The 14,644-nt window shown below is 47.7% G+C and overlaps 2 protein-coding genes across 5 annotated transcripts in view; one reads left to right on the top strand and one right to left on the bottom strand.

Annotated features, from left to right (window-relative positions):
* Nucleotides 1–8,041, bottom strand: part of TUBGCP2 (tubulin gamma complex component 2) — a 36,939-nt gene extending 28,898 nt beyond the window's left edge. For 3 of the 4 annotated variants that reach the window (XM_075505485.1, XM_075505486.1, XM_075505487.1), the window contains exons 1-4: nucleotides 7,906–8,040; nucleotides 6,575–6,747; nucleotides 4,859–4,987; nucleotides 4,359–4,535 (exon numbers count right to left, since the gene is read on the bottom strand). In XM_075505485.1, the coding sequence (XP_075361600.1) occupies nucleotides 4,359–4,535; nucleotides 4,859–4,987; nucleotides 6,575–6,747; nucleotides 7,906–7,957 (531 nt within the window). In that variant the 5' untranslated portion in view covers nucleotides 7,958–8,040. Of the gene's footprint in view, nucleotides 1–4,358; nucleotides 4,536–4,858; nucleotides 4,988–6,574; nucleotides 6,748–7,905 lie in introns of all 4 variants that reach the window. The other variant, XR_012776199.1, reaches the window with a different exon arrangement.
* Nucleotides 7,957–14,238, top strand: ZNF511 (zinc finger protein 511). Its single transcript, XM_075505488.1, has 7 exons — nucleotides 7,957–8,145; nucleotides 8,369–8,442; nucleotides 9,395–9,596; nucleotides 9,750–9,874; nucleotides 11,195–11,380; nucleotides 12,898–12,969; nucleotides 13,670–14,238. Exons 1-6 carry the CDS (start codon nucleotides 7,987–7,989, stop codon nucleotides 12,965–12,967), a joined length of 816 nt encoding a protein of 271 aa, XP_075361603.1. The 5' UTR covers nucleotides 7,957–7,986; the 3' UTR covers nucleotides 12,968–12,969; nucleotides 13,670–14,238.
* Nucleotides 14,239–14,644: the final 406 nt, after the last annotated feature.

Raw genomic sequence — 14,644 nt, 5'->3', positions numbered from 1 at the left:
AGTAAGGTCTCCTCGGAGCCTTCTCTTCTCCAGGCTGAACAAACCTAACTCTCAGCCTCTCTCCATGGGAGAGCTGTTCCAGCCCTCGGATCATTTTTGTGGCCCTCCTCTGGACCCGCTCCAACAGGTCCATGTCTTTCTTGCACTGAGCTGGACACAGTACTCCAGGTGGGGTCTCACGAGGATGGAGTAGAGAGGGAGAACCACCTCCCTCAAGCTGCTGCCCACGCTTCTTGTGATGCAGCCCAGGATACGCTTGGCTTTCTGGTCTGCAAGCGCACATTGCTGGGTCATGTCCTATTTTTTTTTTTTTCCACCAGTATCCCCAAGTCCTTTTCCATAGGGGTGTTCTCCATCCCTTCATCCCCCAGTCTGTACTGATAGTGGGGATTGCCCTGACCCAGGTGCAGGACCTTGGACTTGGCCTTGCTGAACATCATGAAGTTCACATGGGACCACTCCTCCAGCCTGTCAAGGGCCCCCTGGATGGCATCCCTTCCCTCCAGTGTATTGACTGCACCACTCAGCTTGGTGTCATCCACAAACTTGCTGAGGGTGCACTCAATCCGACTAGGTACATCATTGATGAATATACTAAACTAGTATTGGTCCCAATACAGACCCTTGAGGGACACCACTCGCTACTAGTTTCCATTTGGACATTGAGCCATTGGCTGTAACTCTTTGGATGTAGCCATCCAGCCAATCCATCTAGTAGTCTCCTTTCCTTCTTGGCCCTGGAAAATACCTATTGCAAAAATCCCTACTTCCATACTATACAAGAATAAGCCCAATAGCTCCCAGTGCCTGAGGGAAGTCCCTGAAATGAGATGGGCTCATGGCACTGTGAGGGAGCATGCTGGCACCTCTGCCCCTGTGAGCTCACAGCCTGTGGGCTGGGGCATGCCTGGAGCAAGGGTGTAGGCTGTGGCATCTGTCCCTAATAAAAAAAAAGGACTGAGGCCTATTCCTCATAGGGATTGTAAAAAGGAGCAGCCAGAAACCCTGAAACAAATGCAGAACCTTCTTCATCAAGGGACTGGTTCTTCTTCACTAGTGATTGTCTGGGATGACAAGAGGCAGGGAGCTTCTGTTGGAGTTCAACCAGCTCTAGTGTGAACTTGTTAACTGGCAGAGTTCAACAAAGTTGACACAGTTTTGGCTACAAAGGACATAGCTACCTGAAAGAGAACACGAAAGTTTTACCACCTCAATGATTCTTGGGCTAAAACTGATCCAAGCAGCAACTCCAATCACTGAAAGATCACTGGATGATCTCTCTGACAGTGCCAAGTAATCACAGGGCAGATGGCACAGCACTTGTGGCATCGGTGACAAAGCACATGTCTCAGGGGCATGAACCACCTTCTTCTGCAACTTAAAATTTAGATCTTTGTCATTACAGGCTTCAACGACAGCCTGGATAAAACTCCCAGGACTGAAAATGTGGCCCTCAGTGTCAGCCTGGCACTTAAAAGCCCACAGGATACGGTGGCAGTTTGTGACTGTGATGCTGATGAACCTGCATCTGGTATCTTAAGCAATGACAGTGCCCACATCCATCGAGGGAGACAAAGAGCACATCTTCGTGCTCAATGAATGCCAGCTGTGCCAAACGGCTCCCTGCACTACAGCCCTGGTGCCAGGGAAGATGGGCAGCAGTGGGCATCCACTGGACCTACATCACACGACCAAGGAGGAGTGGTGGGGGCAGCTGGGCTTTGCTGGGTCTGGCCAATAGAAGGACTAAGAGCAGCGTGCAACTACAGGAAGGACAAGTAGCAAGATGTTGGGTGCGGCCAAGCTCCTCTCAGCAGCAGCAGGAGGTTCAAGTGGCCATGGACACAAGCTGCCTCTTGGGATATTGAGATCAGACAGGAAGAGACACTTCTGCCTCCAGAGGGGGAGCAGCCATGGGATGGGTCAGCATGGAGGTGGGGTATCTCCCTCCTGGGGGGATGCAGGACTTGGACAAAACGACAGCTGCCCTGACTTACTGTGGGTGACAGTCCTGCTGTGAGAGGGAGGCTAGACTGCACAACCCCAGCAGTTCCTCCCACCAGTGCCACAACAAATCTGTGGAAACACTAGCAGCTATCCTCCATGCCTGGTGAATGAAGATGGTGCCACAAGGATCACAGAGTTGCTCAAGTAAGATCCTCATGTCCATTAATACAGTGTGAAGGATCACTCCAGGGCTTGTGCAGTGCACAACCTGGCTTCTAGAAGAGAGATGGAGATAGCAGGTGCTGGAGAAATAAATCAATTGCAATTATTATGACTACTTGACAGTCCTCTTGGGAAGTGGCTCTAGCAGAAACTCTGGGTCAAGAGATTTAAACTATGTGACTTGATACAGCCCTACTGACTCAATGGCCCTGAGCACCTGCCTGTTAGGGCCTTTTATCAGAGTTTCAGCTCTTTAAGTCTAAAGAAAGTAAAAATGGAGCAGCAGGGAGGCACAAATCTTTTTAATTTGCTTGCATTGCCATTTCAACTCCTTTGGTTGTGAACTGCACATCCCAGAGAACACCACTTAATCTTCTTTCCTCTTTTAGAAAGTCTGCACATAAATCCTATTAAAAAGATCAGTTATCTTACTGGAAATTCATCTTCCCTTCATGATCTAAATCAACCACTTGACTCAGATCATCTGTGAAGGATTTGGATGAGTCAGGCAAACAGCAGACGTATTTCACAGTGTATGTAGAACAAGGCTGGTTTCATCACTGCCTGACAGGGGCAGAGGGTTGGATTCTCTCTGTTTAGGATTTGAACTCTCCATCATCACATGCATGTACAGCCCTTCAAGCTGAGAGACCCGTTGGGTGTCCCAAACCGCTGAACATGGAGGGTCCATTCCTCTAGCCATCAATGGCCTGAAGTGATCTGACCACCACAGCAAACTCCCCACTTGGTGGCAGATGCATCATCTACTGTCATCAGCTTCATCAGGGACAGGAGGGTGTTCCCTGGAAGGTTTTAGCTCTGCTCAGCCACTGCCACAGAAAGATCTTCTCAGACTGAAGCATAACTGCACATCTGCTGAGGAGCCACCACAGGCAATAAACCATATACAGCCACAGCTAGAGAGCAAAGGTTGGTAGGATGCATCATGAATGTGAATGCTACCACATGGCCAAGACAGGGCCAGCAGTGCCGCAGAGTGAGCAGGTGAGTGAAGCACACACCACACCAATGCAGACAGACCTCGTGCGCCAACACGACATAGATATGCCTCCACTGAGCGAGGGTGCAGGACTGCCACAACAGAGAGTGCAGAAGGAGATGCAGCATGTGATTTCTGAACGTTCACAAGCAGGCCGGCATCCTCAGAAATAGTCACATGCAGAGCCTGGAGGCTTGTCCCATTATATTTTATTGACCAGTCATCAGAAGGCAGAACAGAAACAAAACTCTGGGACAAAGGTAAGCTGCAAAATTTTAAATGGAAGCATTTGCATGTATTGTCCAGTTGCCCGCTCACTCACTCTTTCACACCTTATCACTCTTTCACCTCAGTCCAAATAACTGTCCATACACAGTTGCTCCTCTGCCTTCCGCAGCCAAAATGCCCGTATCTTGACCCACAAGCTTTTTGTCATATTTTTCTCCCCCCTGTCCTGTTGAGCCGGTGGAGTGATAGAGTGGCTAGCCAAGGTCAACCCATCACAGTATAGTTATTTATACAAATGATTATAGGAAATAGAATTTGGGATTTAAGTAATAATCACCCTTTTGCACTTCCTACCTCCCGGCCTACTGATAATGAAATGCTTGCTTAACTGTTCTCTAAGCCTGTGTCTTGCAATGATACAGTTTACTTCTACAGCAGGGTTTTTTTCTTCCTTTTTGTCTTTGGGATCACTTTGCAGCACTTATTTCAGGAGCTCAAATAGCTAAGTAGAGGGAATGGCTGTGTCCACTTGGGGAATGATTATGTGAGGCATTGTACCCACATTATCTGAGAGAGCAGAACTCCTAGGAAGAATGGGGACACGCCACAATGGCTGCTGAGCTCCTGAGCAAGCACTGCCACAGGCAGAAAAGGAAACGTTAGCACAGCTTAAAGCAGTTGTTTGAAATGGGAAAATGAAATTACATTACCCCCGCCAGTTAGAACTGTCGTGGCCTAAACTTGACTTACCTTAACTGACTTAAATAGAAAAAGACCACTTTTATTAAGAACAGCACAAAGATTTAATATAATCTGACAAATAAATTTTGACAGATAATTTAGATTATCTGCACAGATAGGAACATTTATAATTCCGCTAGATGATAAAAGTTAAGAGCGCAGCTATATACATGAGCAGAAGGGAAAGATTTTGTACCCAAAGCTTGGGAAGAGACAGTACCTGCTGTACACTGGAATTGGCTGTGACACTGCCCAGCTGCTTGCGTAGCTCCTCGAGCTCCTGTAGAGATATCTTGGAAGTAGATGAGGGAACGGAAGAATTTGTGCTGCCACTGGTTGCTGCATTTGCTGCAAGTTCTGCCCTTTCTTTAGCATTTTGTTGCAAATACTGGAGTGTCTGTACATACACAAAAAAGAAAAGATTTTGTGAATCCTGGTCAGCACACACTAAAGCAAAAAACATACAACCATAAGATGGCTGTGCTGAATCAGACCACAGGTCTTTCTGTCCCATTTTCCCATGTCTTAGTGGTTTATATCAAGAGGGTTGTAATTCCTAGTAGTGCTTTAATAATTAAGTAAATGGTAGAACCGGTTATCTGTTGATTTCAACACATTTCGCTGAACATTGTCATCAGAAAGCGTGCTGTACTTAAAATCATTGCATTGTTGCTACTGCTGAATACTTATAACACATCCAGTTCTAAAGGAGAAACAAACCTCTTTGTCTTCTGTGAGTTTTGACAGCAGATAAACTAAAGAATCTAGATGTCTTGTATTTTTAGACTTCAGTTCATCATACTTCTTTAAAAAATCTTCAGGAGTTCGAGAAAACTCTGCTATTTTTACCTGTAAAACACCACATTAATATTAAATGTTTGATGTATATTATTATCACAACATTCAAACGAGGAGCATTGTGCAAAGACACAGCATTGTGGAGACAAGGTGCAGGCCGCTGCTGCCACCAAAGTACTTCAGGGAATGGGTTTTGGACTGAATGCTGCAGCATTTGTCTCCTACTAATAATTATGCTGGAGGAGAGTGGGGGTCCTGGCACTTCAGGTGATGGAGAAGGGACTGCAGGAGAGAAAAGATGAAGGTAAGCACAAGATCTGTAGCAGGGCTCGCTTTGCACATGCTCAGTCTGAAGCAATATAATTTTTTTAGCAGCAGGTTTATTAAAGGATTCTGGCACTGATGAAGCCACATCAGGACACTGGGTCCAGCTGGGGGCCCCACTAGCAAGAGAGACATCCACAAACTGGACTGAGCGCAGTGCAGAGTCATGGAGACAGTGGGGCATACTGCCCATTGCCCAAAGAGGTTACAGACCCTGTTCCAAGGGGCACAGCAAAAGCACCACAGGCACCACCACAAATTGAGACACAGAAAATCCCAACCGGCTCTAGAGAAACAGTCCTTTCTGGAGAGAGAGGTGACCCTGGGACATGGTCAGAGAGATTGAGGAATCTCCTGGAGATCTTCAAAATGTAGCTAAGCAGTCTGCTGTAGCTGTGATGCTGGCCCTGCTGCGAGCAAGGGGTTAGACTGCGGGTCTCCAGCTGTGCCTTCTACTTAAATCTTTCTACAAGTCTATGAACTGTAGCTGTCCGTGTAAATGATGCGCAAGACTGGAATTAGAGAAAACATGCAGTTCAGGCTACAAAGATCTGAACTTTCAGAGTTAGTGATTTTCTAGCACTTATAGCTTGACTGATGGATTGCTTTTAAAAACAACAATGAAAACCAGTATTATGGCCACAGAAGTATGCCTGGTCATGACAGTATCAGGCTTTAATCCCTAATACCTGGGTGACATTCAGAAAAGAAGTCAGGTATTGTTCATATAATCGCATTTCATACAGTTACTGGTTTTCATTTGTTTTATTCCTCCAGAGGACAACTCCTCTAATCAAAATTTGAAACAACCATCACAGGCACAAAATAAGCTCCTTCTTTGAACTTCCCCCCTGCAGTTCTAACAATCCTTCTCATGTTCTTTCACCAGTCTCTCCAAGATGCAAGGATTTTACCTTTTTCCTCATATAATCTTTCTACTTTATCCTCTAAATTGAGATTTCAGATCAGATTACCCCATTTTTTTACCAATGAGAACATGATTTCACCATTATTCTCAGAAAAACTGGGGACAGCCATTACGCCTCCCAACACGTGTCCAGCTCTGCACCCACAGAAGTCAAGTTATCTCACAGAACAGTAGAGTAAGGAAAAGGTAGTTCACATCACTGGCCAAAAGCAATCACACGGAGGAATGTTTATCTTGAACTTCTCCTTAGGGAGGACTGTGCTCTCAAAGCCAATGGAACCAACATCAACAACTGCAAAGGAAGCACACCGCCTCAGGAGTCCTGCCGGCCCCCCCAGAACATCTGAAATGCATCTCAGCTGTGATTACAGTACGTCAACGCTTACCTTTGCACTGTGTGCAGAGACAGTCGTGGTAACATAAGGCGTTCGATTCTTCTGCAGAAGATCGATGTAGACTTCGGCTCCTTCCCCACCGTGAACGCGCAGCAGGCTGAGCAACTCATTGACATCATGGTGAATGCGGAACTCGCTCATACTCCCACCTGAGGCTACAAGCTCTGTGGGACGCAAAAACAAAGGCAGTAAGTTATCATTTTACTGCTGCAAATGAAAATATACCCACACAAACAACATTTCCTGACTACATTATGAGCCTGCAGGGTACGCTAAAATATTTGACTGGAACAAAGAAATACATTTAAGGGGAGGAAGCAAGCAAAACAGAGATACCCATTATTGTGCCTGATTTAACTATACTGGTACAAACCCCACCTTAAATGTAGGTGAGCCAGCAGAGGATTTTTCAATCTCAAAATCACACTGGCAGCGGAAAAGTTACTGAGTGGTTGTAAGAAGTGCTGGTTCGTGTACTGACAGACTGCAGACACAGCTGAAATTGCTGGCTTCAGCAGCCCGCCCGTACTGCTGCTGCAGTTATTCAAACGCAGTTTTTCCAGGTGTAGGCATCTTTATATTCTATTGCCCATTTTATTAATAGACAAGCACGAAGTTCTGCAAAGTTATTTAAATGATGGCTGCAAAAGTAAGAGTCTGATTGAGGCATCATGCAAGTTCAGAGTTTAATGTGACAACCCGTACAGATGCAGAATATCAAGCATATGGACACACTTTTGGTTTGCCAAAATCATTGAATCATTTAGGCTGGAATGGATCTCTGCAAGCCTTGGTCCAACTCTCCATCCAAAACTGAGTCAAATTATAGCAGGCTGTGCAGGGCCTTGTCCAGTCCAAGCTTAAGTATCTCCAAAGATCCAGATTCCCCCACCACTCGAGGCCCTGATCCTCATGTAGAACCACCTTTTCCTAATACCCAACTGGGATTTCCCCTGCTCAGAGAGGCACAGCGAGAGGCCCAGAGGCACCGGCACAAGCTGCAGGACTGGAAACCCCGGCCGGCCCCAAGGAAACAGCCCTTCTCCGTGCGAGCGGGGCACCCCTGGGAAGGAGCCCCGCGCGGTGGAGGATCCTCATTCCCGGGGATGCCCGACTCGCCCGGACACGGCCCCCAGCGAACCTGCTGCGGTTGAGCGGTTGGCCCTGCTGAGAGCGGGGTCGGGCCGGAGACCCCCGCCCGGCTGTTGCGGCGGGGGTCTCCGACCCGGCCGCTCCCCGCCCCGGCTCGCCCAGGGGGACCCGCGCGTTCCCCAGCGCCCGCAGCGGCTCCAGGGAGCGCCGCAGACCGCTGCCGTCCCTACCTGCCCGCCCGGAAGTGCCCGCCGCCGGCGTCCAGAAGCGCGGGTTGCGCATGCGCACTCGCCCCCCCACCTTCCCGCGCGATGCTGTCCCTGCCGCCCGGGCTGCGCCGCCGCCTGCGGGAGGGGCCGTCCTCGCCTCCCGCGCCGCCCGCATCCCGCGCGCCGCTGCCCTCGCCGGCCCCGCCCTTCGCCTTCGCCCCCCGCCGCCTCCGCCTCGGCCCCCACCATCCGCTCCTCGAGGTGAGGGGCTGCCCTCCCGTCGGTGGCCGGCCCGAGGCCTCCCCGCGCTGGTGTACCCGCTCGGGCCTGGGCCTCCGGGCTCGGTCTGTGTGGAAAGCAACGGCTGTGCTCCCTCAGAGCTTCCCCCCCCGGGCCCCGCCGCGGCCTCTCTCCGTGGAGAAGAAAGGTTTGCTCTGTGGAGGCAGACCTGCCTGCTCACGCCCTCTCTCTCCTCCTCTCCTAGGATGGGGACGTTCACAGGCACCTCTACCTCCAGGGTGTCCTCAGCAGCCTCGCAGAGGTGGCGGAGAAACCCAAGTAAGTGAGGCAGGGCCCGCACGCTGCCCTGGCATCGTCATGGCTGCAGGTGTGCCTCTTAGTTCATGTATCCTGCTCCGTGTCACATCGGTGTGCAGCACCATTGGTACAAAGCCTGCTCGCTCGCATTGTACGGGTGCAAGGCTGGGATGGGTGCCATTCCTCTTGTCCGTGGACTTTAGAGGCTGAGGAGGAGAAATAAGTTAAAAGGGAGAAGACACTGATGCATTGCAAAGCAGTTTGAAAAGGAAAATGAGGTGATACAATTTGCAAACCTCAATGTCCTGCTGAAAAGGTCAAAAATCGGTATTTTGTGCTGCAGTCAGCTGTCTGTCTAAATACAGACTTGTGCTTGCTGGATGTGACATCATTTCACTGAGAGTTCCCCTTAAACAGATAACACATCTATAATATGTCTGAAAATTGGGGCTGCAGCTAAACAAGAGGATTTAAGTGGCAGGTTATTATGTACCCAGTCAAAACAGTGGGAGTGCTGTGTGGTACAGACAGCCCCAATTAGGAAGGCTAAGCCTAGGGGAGAATCTTCATCTTGCTTCAAAACCTGCTCTTGTATATAAAATTGAGGAAGTACTTTGAGGATTGTATGAGGTTATCCTACAGATGCCTGTTAAACAGCATTGGCACAATGTTTTAATCCACAGCTGCAACTTTAAGGTCGAACAGCTTATTTCTCACATTGCTGCTTGGTGTTTATTCTTAATCAAAGCACCACTTCAGAGGACGATAATATATACAGTGCTTAAGCTGTAATGGCAAATAAGTTTCCAACTGCCAGTACCATCGTACTCTTCATTCCATTGCACCTTTCAATTAATTTAAGTATTATTCACAAAAAATGCCACAAGTAGATAAAGTCATCTAGAGGGATGTAAGCAGCTTAAATTAAGGCTCTAATTTAATTTAAGTCATGGATGTCCTAATTTCCCCACAGGGTGTCTGAATTTAGTTGCCACATCTCTGGCTGCTGCCAGGCCTTTGATACACTGGAGGGCTATGAGCACCACTACAACACACTGCACAGGAATGTCTGCTCCTTCTGCAAGCGCTCCTTTCCATCAGGGCATCTCTTGGATATTCACATCTTGGAGTGGCACGACTCGCTCTTCCAGATAATGGCTGAGAAGCAAAATATGGTGAGTCGCCATGCCCAGCCTTTTGTTCATGGTTGGTGTGCATGGCATGGGCTGGCATCCTTAGAGACTGACTGTTCGGGGAGGGCACCCATGTCCCCAGCTGACACTGCTTGCCTTTTCCAATTATGTCTTTTTTTTTTCCCTGCCTTTCAGTACAAGTGTTTAGTAGAAGGCTGTGCAGAGAAGTTCAAGAGCAGCAAGGACAGAAAGGATCACTTGGTAACCGTTCATCTTTATCCCGCTGACTTTCGGTTTGATAGACCAAAGAAAGTGAAAAGGTAACTGCAGAACTGCAATAGCACAGCTGGTTTTCCCCTGTAGAGGTGGTGATGTGCTTCTCTGCTGTCTCACTCCCTTTCCAGAGTAGGCAAGTTTATATCCTAAGAGGTTCAGAAATTACTCAAGTCTTTCTGTGGCAATGTTTTACTTTATCTTAACATTGAAGCGCGTCTTATTTCTCTCCCCGTGTGGCTCCAGGCTCTGCTCCCTTCATGCCATCTCAAGTGTAAACACAAAGCCAGGCATCTCTCTGCATTGCTTTGTGCACACTTCCTGCTTTGCTCTCCAACCCTTTGCAATATTCCCATTCTCCAAAAGCACAAGTAGAGCAGAGGGAGGCTTTGTAAGTTTGACGAACAGCTTTCTCAGCTGGCCACTCATTTCAAGCACTGCTTTCACCACGGGGATTAATACAAGGACTGATGTTGTTTAACACCTTCCTCAGAGACCTGGGTGATGTGATGGAGAGAAAATTTCTTGCCTGGCAGGGTGGTGTGGCCCTGGGATGGGTGCCCAAAGGGACAGGGGCTGGGTCTGTGGAGTTTTTCAAAGCTTGCTTTTGGGTAGCCTGGTCTAGCTATGATGAGAGAGTGAGCTGAGCAGAGAGTTGGACTAGAGACCTACAGAGCTCCTTTCCTTTCTGTGTGTCAATGCTTAGAAGTGACGTAATGCAGCACTGGACATGGAAACAGCTGATTACAGAAGCAGTGAGGGGACTTGAGAGGCTGTCAGTCACTGCCATCACATCACAGTGTTCTTGGGGCAAGTTTGGCAACGAAAGGTGAATTGTGTTCTGCTCCAAACACTTCAGGGCCCGCCAGACTGAAAAGAGAAGAGCTGGTCAAAGACTTTGCAAGCAGGCCCAGCTGCCTCCTAGTAAAGTGGCTTGGCATTTAGGGAAGAAAGAAACTGCCAACCACAAATGCTGCCAACCCCTGAGCCAGGGATGAAAAGCTAACGGTCACCTTTGGCTGCTGCACTGCATCAGTAAGTCAGCTAAAGGACAGTCCTCTCGGGGACTCAAGCCCGTTGAATGAGTTTCTCTTTACGGACTGAAGAAAAGAACCTGGGGACAAAGCTGAGTGCTGTAATGCAGCAACCCTGAATACTTAAGCAGAAGCTCATACAAGCCTATCACACAGCTCTCCAGCAGCCTTTTAGCTGCTCCTGGTGGTTTGTGCAGCCAAAACTCTGTGCCTCCATGCAGTAACTCACCCAAGTTGGACTTGACGTGTTTCATTGTGAAATACCTTTCATTTCCTTTGCTCTGCTCTTACATGGCAGCTGCTGAGAAAGGATGTAAAATTTTCTCTCTGCAGTGGCCCCAAGCACGTGAGCTCTCCCAAGAAGCAGGGTGGCAGCATGCCGATGGATGTGAGCATGGAGACGTCGGAGCAGTTCCAAGTGGACCCCATGGAAATAGGGCCCAGTGAGAACATGGAGATACCTCAGCCTGCAGCGAGCCCCGGCCCCTCAGTGCCAGAGGAACGACTCTATAAATCCAGGTCGATACTGTTGGCCTCCACAGGCAAAAATTTCTGGGGCTGGGAATGTATCATCTTAATTGCATTTTGCAGTGCCTAGTGCAGCATGGCTCAGGGTGTTTCTGTGTTGAAGATAAAAGAGGTAGGATTTCCATGTTTGTTTTAAAAGCTATTTTTAAAAGAGGAAAGCGTAAGGAAGGACAGAGTGTGCATACACTGTGAAAGCTGTGTCAGTAAGTTTCTGTTAGTCTACCCACCCATGATCTCTTCCCCAGGGTATTGCAGAATGGCGTGGGTTGGAAGATAAGAACTCTGTCCTAAAATACTCAAACAAATTTCGTTCCTGCTTTGTGACACTTTCCCATTCTAGCTGACTCGGGGCTGAGCTGGTGTGTTTCACTGTAGCTGTCTGTGCTCCCAACACAGTCACAGGACAAGGCACAAATAAAGCAGGTGAACATCCCACTCTGAACCTTAGGTTTTGCAAGGCCAGAGCAGCATTGCTTTTTTTTCTGTTCGTGTTTTTTTAAAATTTTTTTGGTTTTTTAAATAAAATCTTTACAAAAAGTTGAAACTGAATTGCCTATTGCTGGCTTGACTTTTGAAATCCCCCTCATCATGTCCTGTAAAACCTGTATGAGATACAAGGTAGCTGTCAAAAGGTCACCACCCTCTTCCCAGCACCCAGATCAGTGTCATTTTATTCATCATTTTAATCGTCTCAGCATAAAGGTTAATATGGTTTTGCCTGAACTATTCCAGTTAGCAAAGGGATTCTTGTGTTTTGAGTTTGCCACATTTGTGATGTGCTGAAGGTGTGGAAACAGCACAATGAGCTCACGACTCTGCTGGAGTGCCACGTGGGGAAATCCGCTTCCGTCCTCAGCTCCCTCTTGCTTTCACTGGCATCAGTGTTTCGCTCTGCCTCTGTAAAATGAGGTGAGCGTTGCTGATTCAGGGCTTTCTAACAAGTTGTGGAGTCTGAAAGTGCTTGCAATGCACTACAGCCTGTTGGGTCTGCTTTTGTATGTCATGGTTTGCCTGACAAAATCCTGTCCCTAAGCAGCTGCCACAGTGACATTTTAAACTTCATTGTTTTGTCCAGCGTAACAGCTTATAAACCAGAAAGAAACCATCCCTTTAATTAGATGTGATACTGCAGGTCAAAAGGAAAATTTGCTGTTGAAAGGCCACACTTTTACTGCTGCTCTGCTCTCCTGCTCTTCACAATCATATGCTTCCACAGAAAACCACTGCAACTGCCCAATGGCATATTTCATTTTGTAACACCTTACACCTGGTTGTAAAGAGAGGAGAGGACTCCAGAATGTAAATTAAATGTGCAGAATAATGGGGAAAGTAGGCCAGTATTTCACCCATTTTTTAAATTACACTTTGGTGATTTAGATGTCCTGCTCCTCCAATAGCTTGCTCTTCCCACTCTGGGAGCTTGAAATGCTGCACAAGGCACAAAGCATCCCAGTGATCCTGCAAGAGGTGGGCTGTTAATGTGTATTAAATCGTGTCTCCCTTTGCAGGATCCCATCCACAATTTGCTTTGGACAAGGTGCCACCCGAGGTTTTAAAGGACCAAGGAAGAAGGTGTGAAGGTCAGTGCACCAGATCTGTGCAAGATGAGAAGGTGCTGGCCGCAAAAGTTAGCGATGGCAATGTGGCCGAGCAGGGGTATTTGCAGTTGTGTGTGAGGGTCCTGCTCTGTACAGGGAAGGCAGAAGGGCAAAAACAAGGATTGTGTGGCAGCAGTTTGGGATACATCAGTACTTTGGGAGGTGCTTTGCTACAGTCCCTTCATGTCTGTGTACCTGACCCATGCTTATGTTTATCCTTCCTGAGACACAACACTCTCTTTTCTGATCCCCCTTGAGATGAAGCTACAAATAAATTCGTGTGCCTCTGTGCTGTGAGTTTTTGTATCTCATCAGTGCCAGGACCACTCTGGGCAGCAGTGGCTTTCTAGATAGATGGTCGCATCTTGCCTGAGCTTGCAAATGGCAAACGCTGTTCTGAAACTCCAGCAGCTGCAGAGATCGCACAGGCTTTGTGAAAAACTTGCAAAGAATCGCTGCCAAAAATGCAGCAGGGATAACACAGAGCAAAATACACCATGTTCCCTCTTCCTGCAGGAAGCCCTGTTATCCCCCCAGCCACCTCAGCTGGCCTGGGGGCAGGGTGCTACGCTTCCCTGCTAGCCCTGCTTGCACAGGGGAGAATCAAAATCCAGAGGAAGAGCAATGTAGATTACAACAATTAATTTAATTCTTTTAATTTCATTCTTTCATTTTCTCATGGTGTTTTTAAAAGCTCCCAGCAAGGACAGCCCTTGGGATAGCACACAGATGTGGGGCAGGTTGAACTCTGCTTCAGTTGCTCGCAGAAAGAGTCTCAGACTGCAGCGGAGCATTACGACATGGAGATGAGAGGAAATCAGCTGCTGGAGCTGAGACTACGCAGGATTTTTTTTTTTTTTTGCCTTTTGGGGGAAAAAATAGATTCAAGAAGTTCCAAGACAAAATCCGCTAGCTGTACAGAAGCTGGAACCACTGACAAAAAGAAAAAAAAGAAAACAGTAAAAAAAGCATTGGTCCCTAATTCTGACCTTCTCTATCTCGCTGAAGTCTGCTCCGCTCCCCGGCGCATGCTCTGAAACCCATGTGAAAGGTTTGCCTAGGCCAGGAAAAGCATTCTGGTGCTTTGTGGCTCATTTCCATGGGGAGTTAAAACAAAGTGACTTCCAACTAGGTGAATAAATGAAAGGAATTTTTACAAAATTGCTTCGTAGAGAATTTAAATGCTGTTTTGAAACCCAGGCAGAGTCAGATGTGAAGAATGAACCTCCCTTTGCTCCAGATACCCCCAAAATCAGGTTGAGATGGAGGTTATTTTTCCTCTGCGTCTTTCGCTTCCTTTTTAGTCTCATCCTGCCAGGAGAAAAGATTGATTGGAAATGCAGAGCCAGGCTCAGTGTGCTGCCACCAGGTCTCGGGGTCCTGTTGAACTATGACACTTCTAAAATTGTCCATAAAGGGAAAAAAATAGGTTGCCGGAACAGCATTTATCCAAGAAGCTTAGGATCTGTAATTGCTTTTTTTCCCTCCCCCGTCTCTGGGAGGAACAAAGGATAAAAAGGGCTTTGAAAAATCCTTGCAAATAGGAGCAGGGAATAATGCTTACAGAGGCTTAGGAGATTTCCCTGTGAGTTTTAAAATGCTTTGCTCTGTTTTAAAACTCAGCTGGCTTGTCCAGCCTTAATCCTTGCTCCTCGGC

This window comes from Mycteria americana, chromosome 6 (assembly GCF_035582795.1).
Source record: "Mycteria americana isolate JAX WOST 10 ecotype Jacksonville Zoo and Gardens chromosome 6, USCA_MyAme_1.0, whole genome shotgun sequence".
Taxonomy (NCBI): domain Eukaryota; kingdom Metazoa; phylum Chordata; class Aves; order Ciconiiformes; family Ciconiidae; genus Mycteria; species Mycteria americana.
This window is presented reverse-complemented; position numbering and strand designations above follow the sequence as displayed.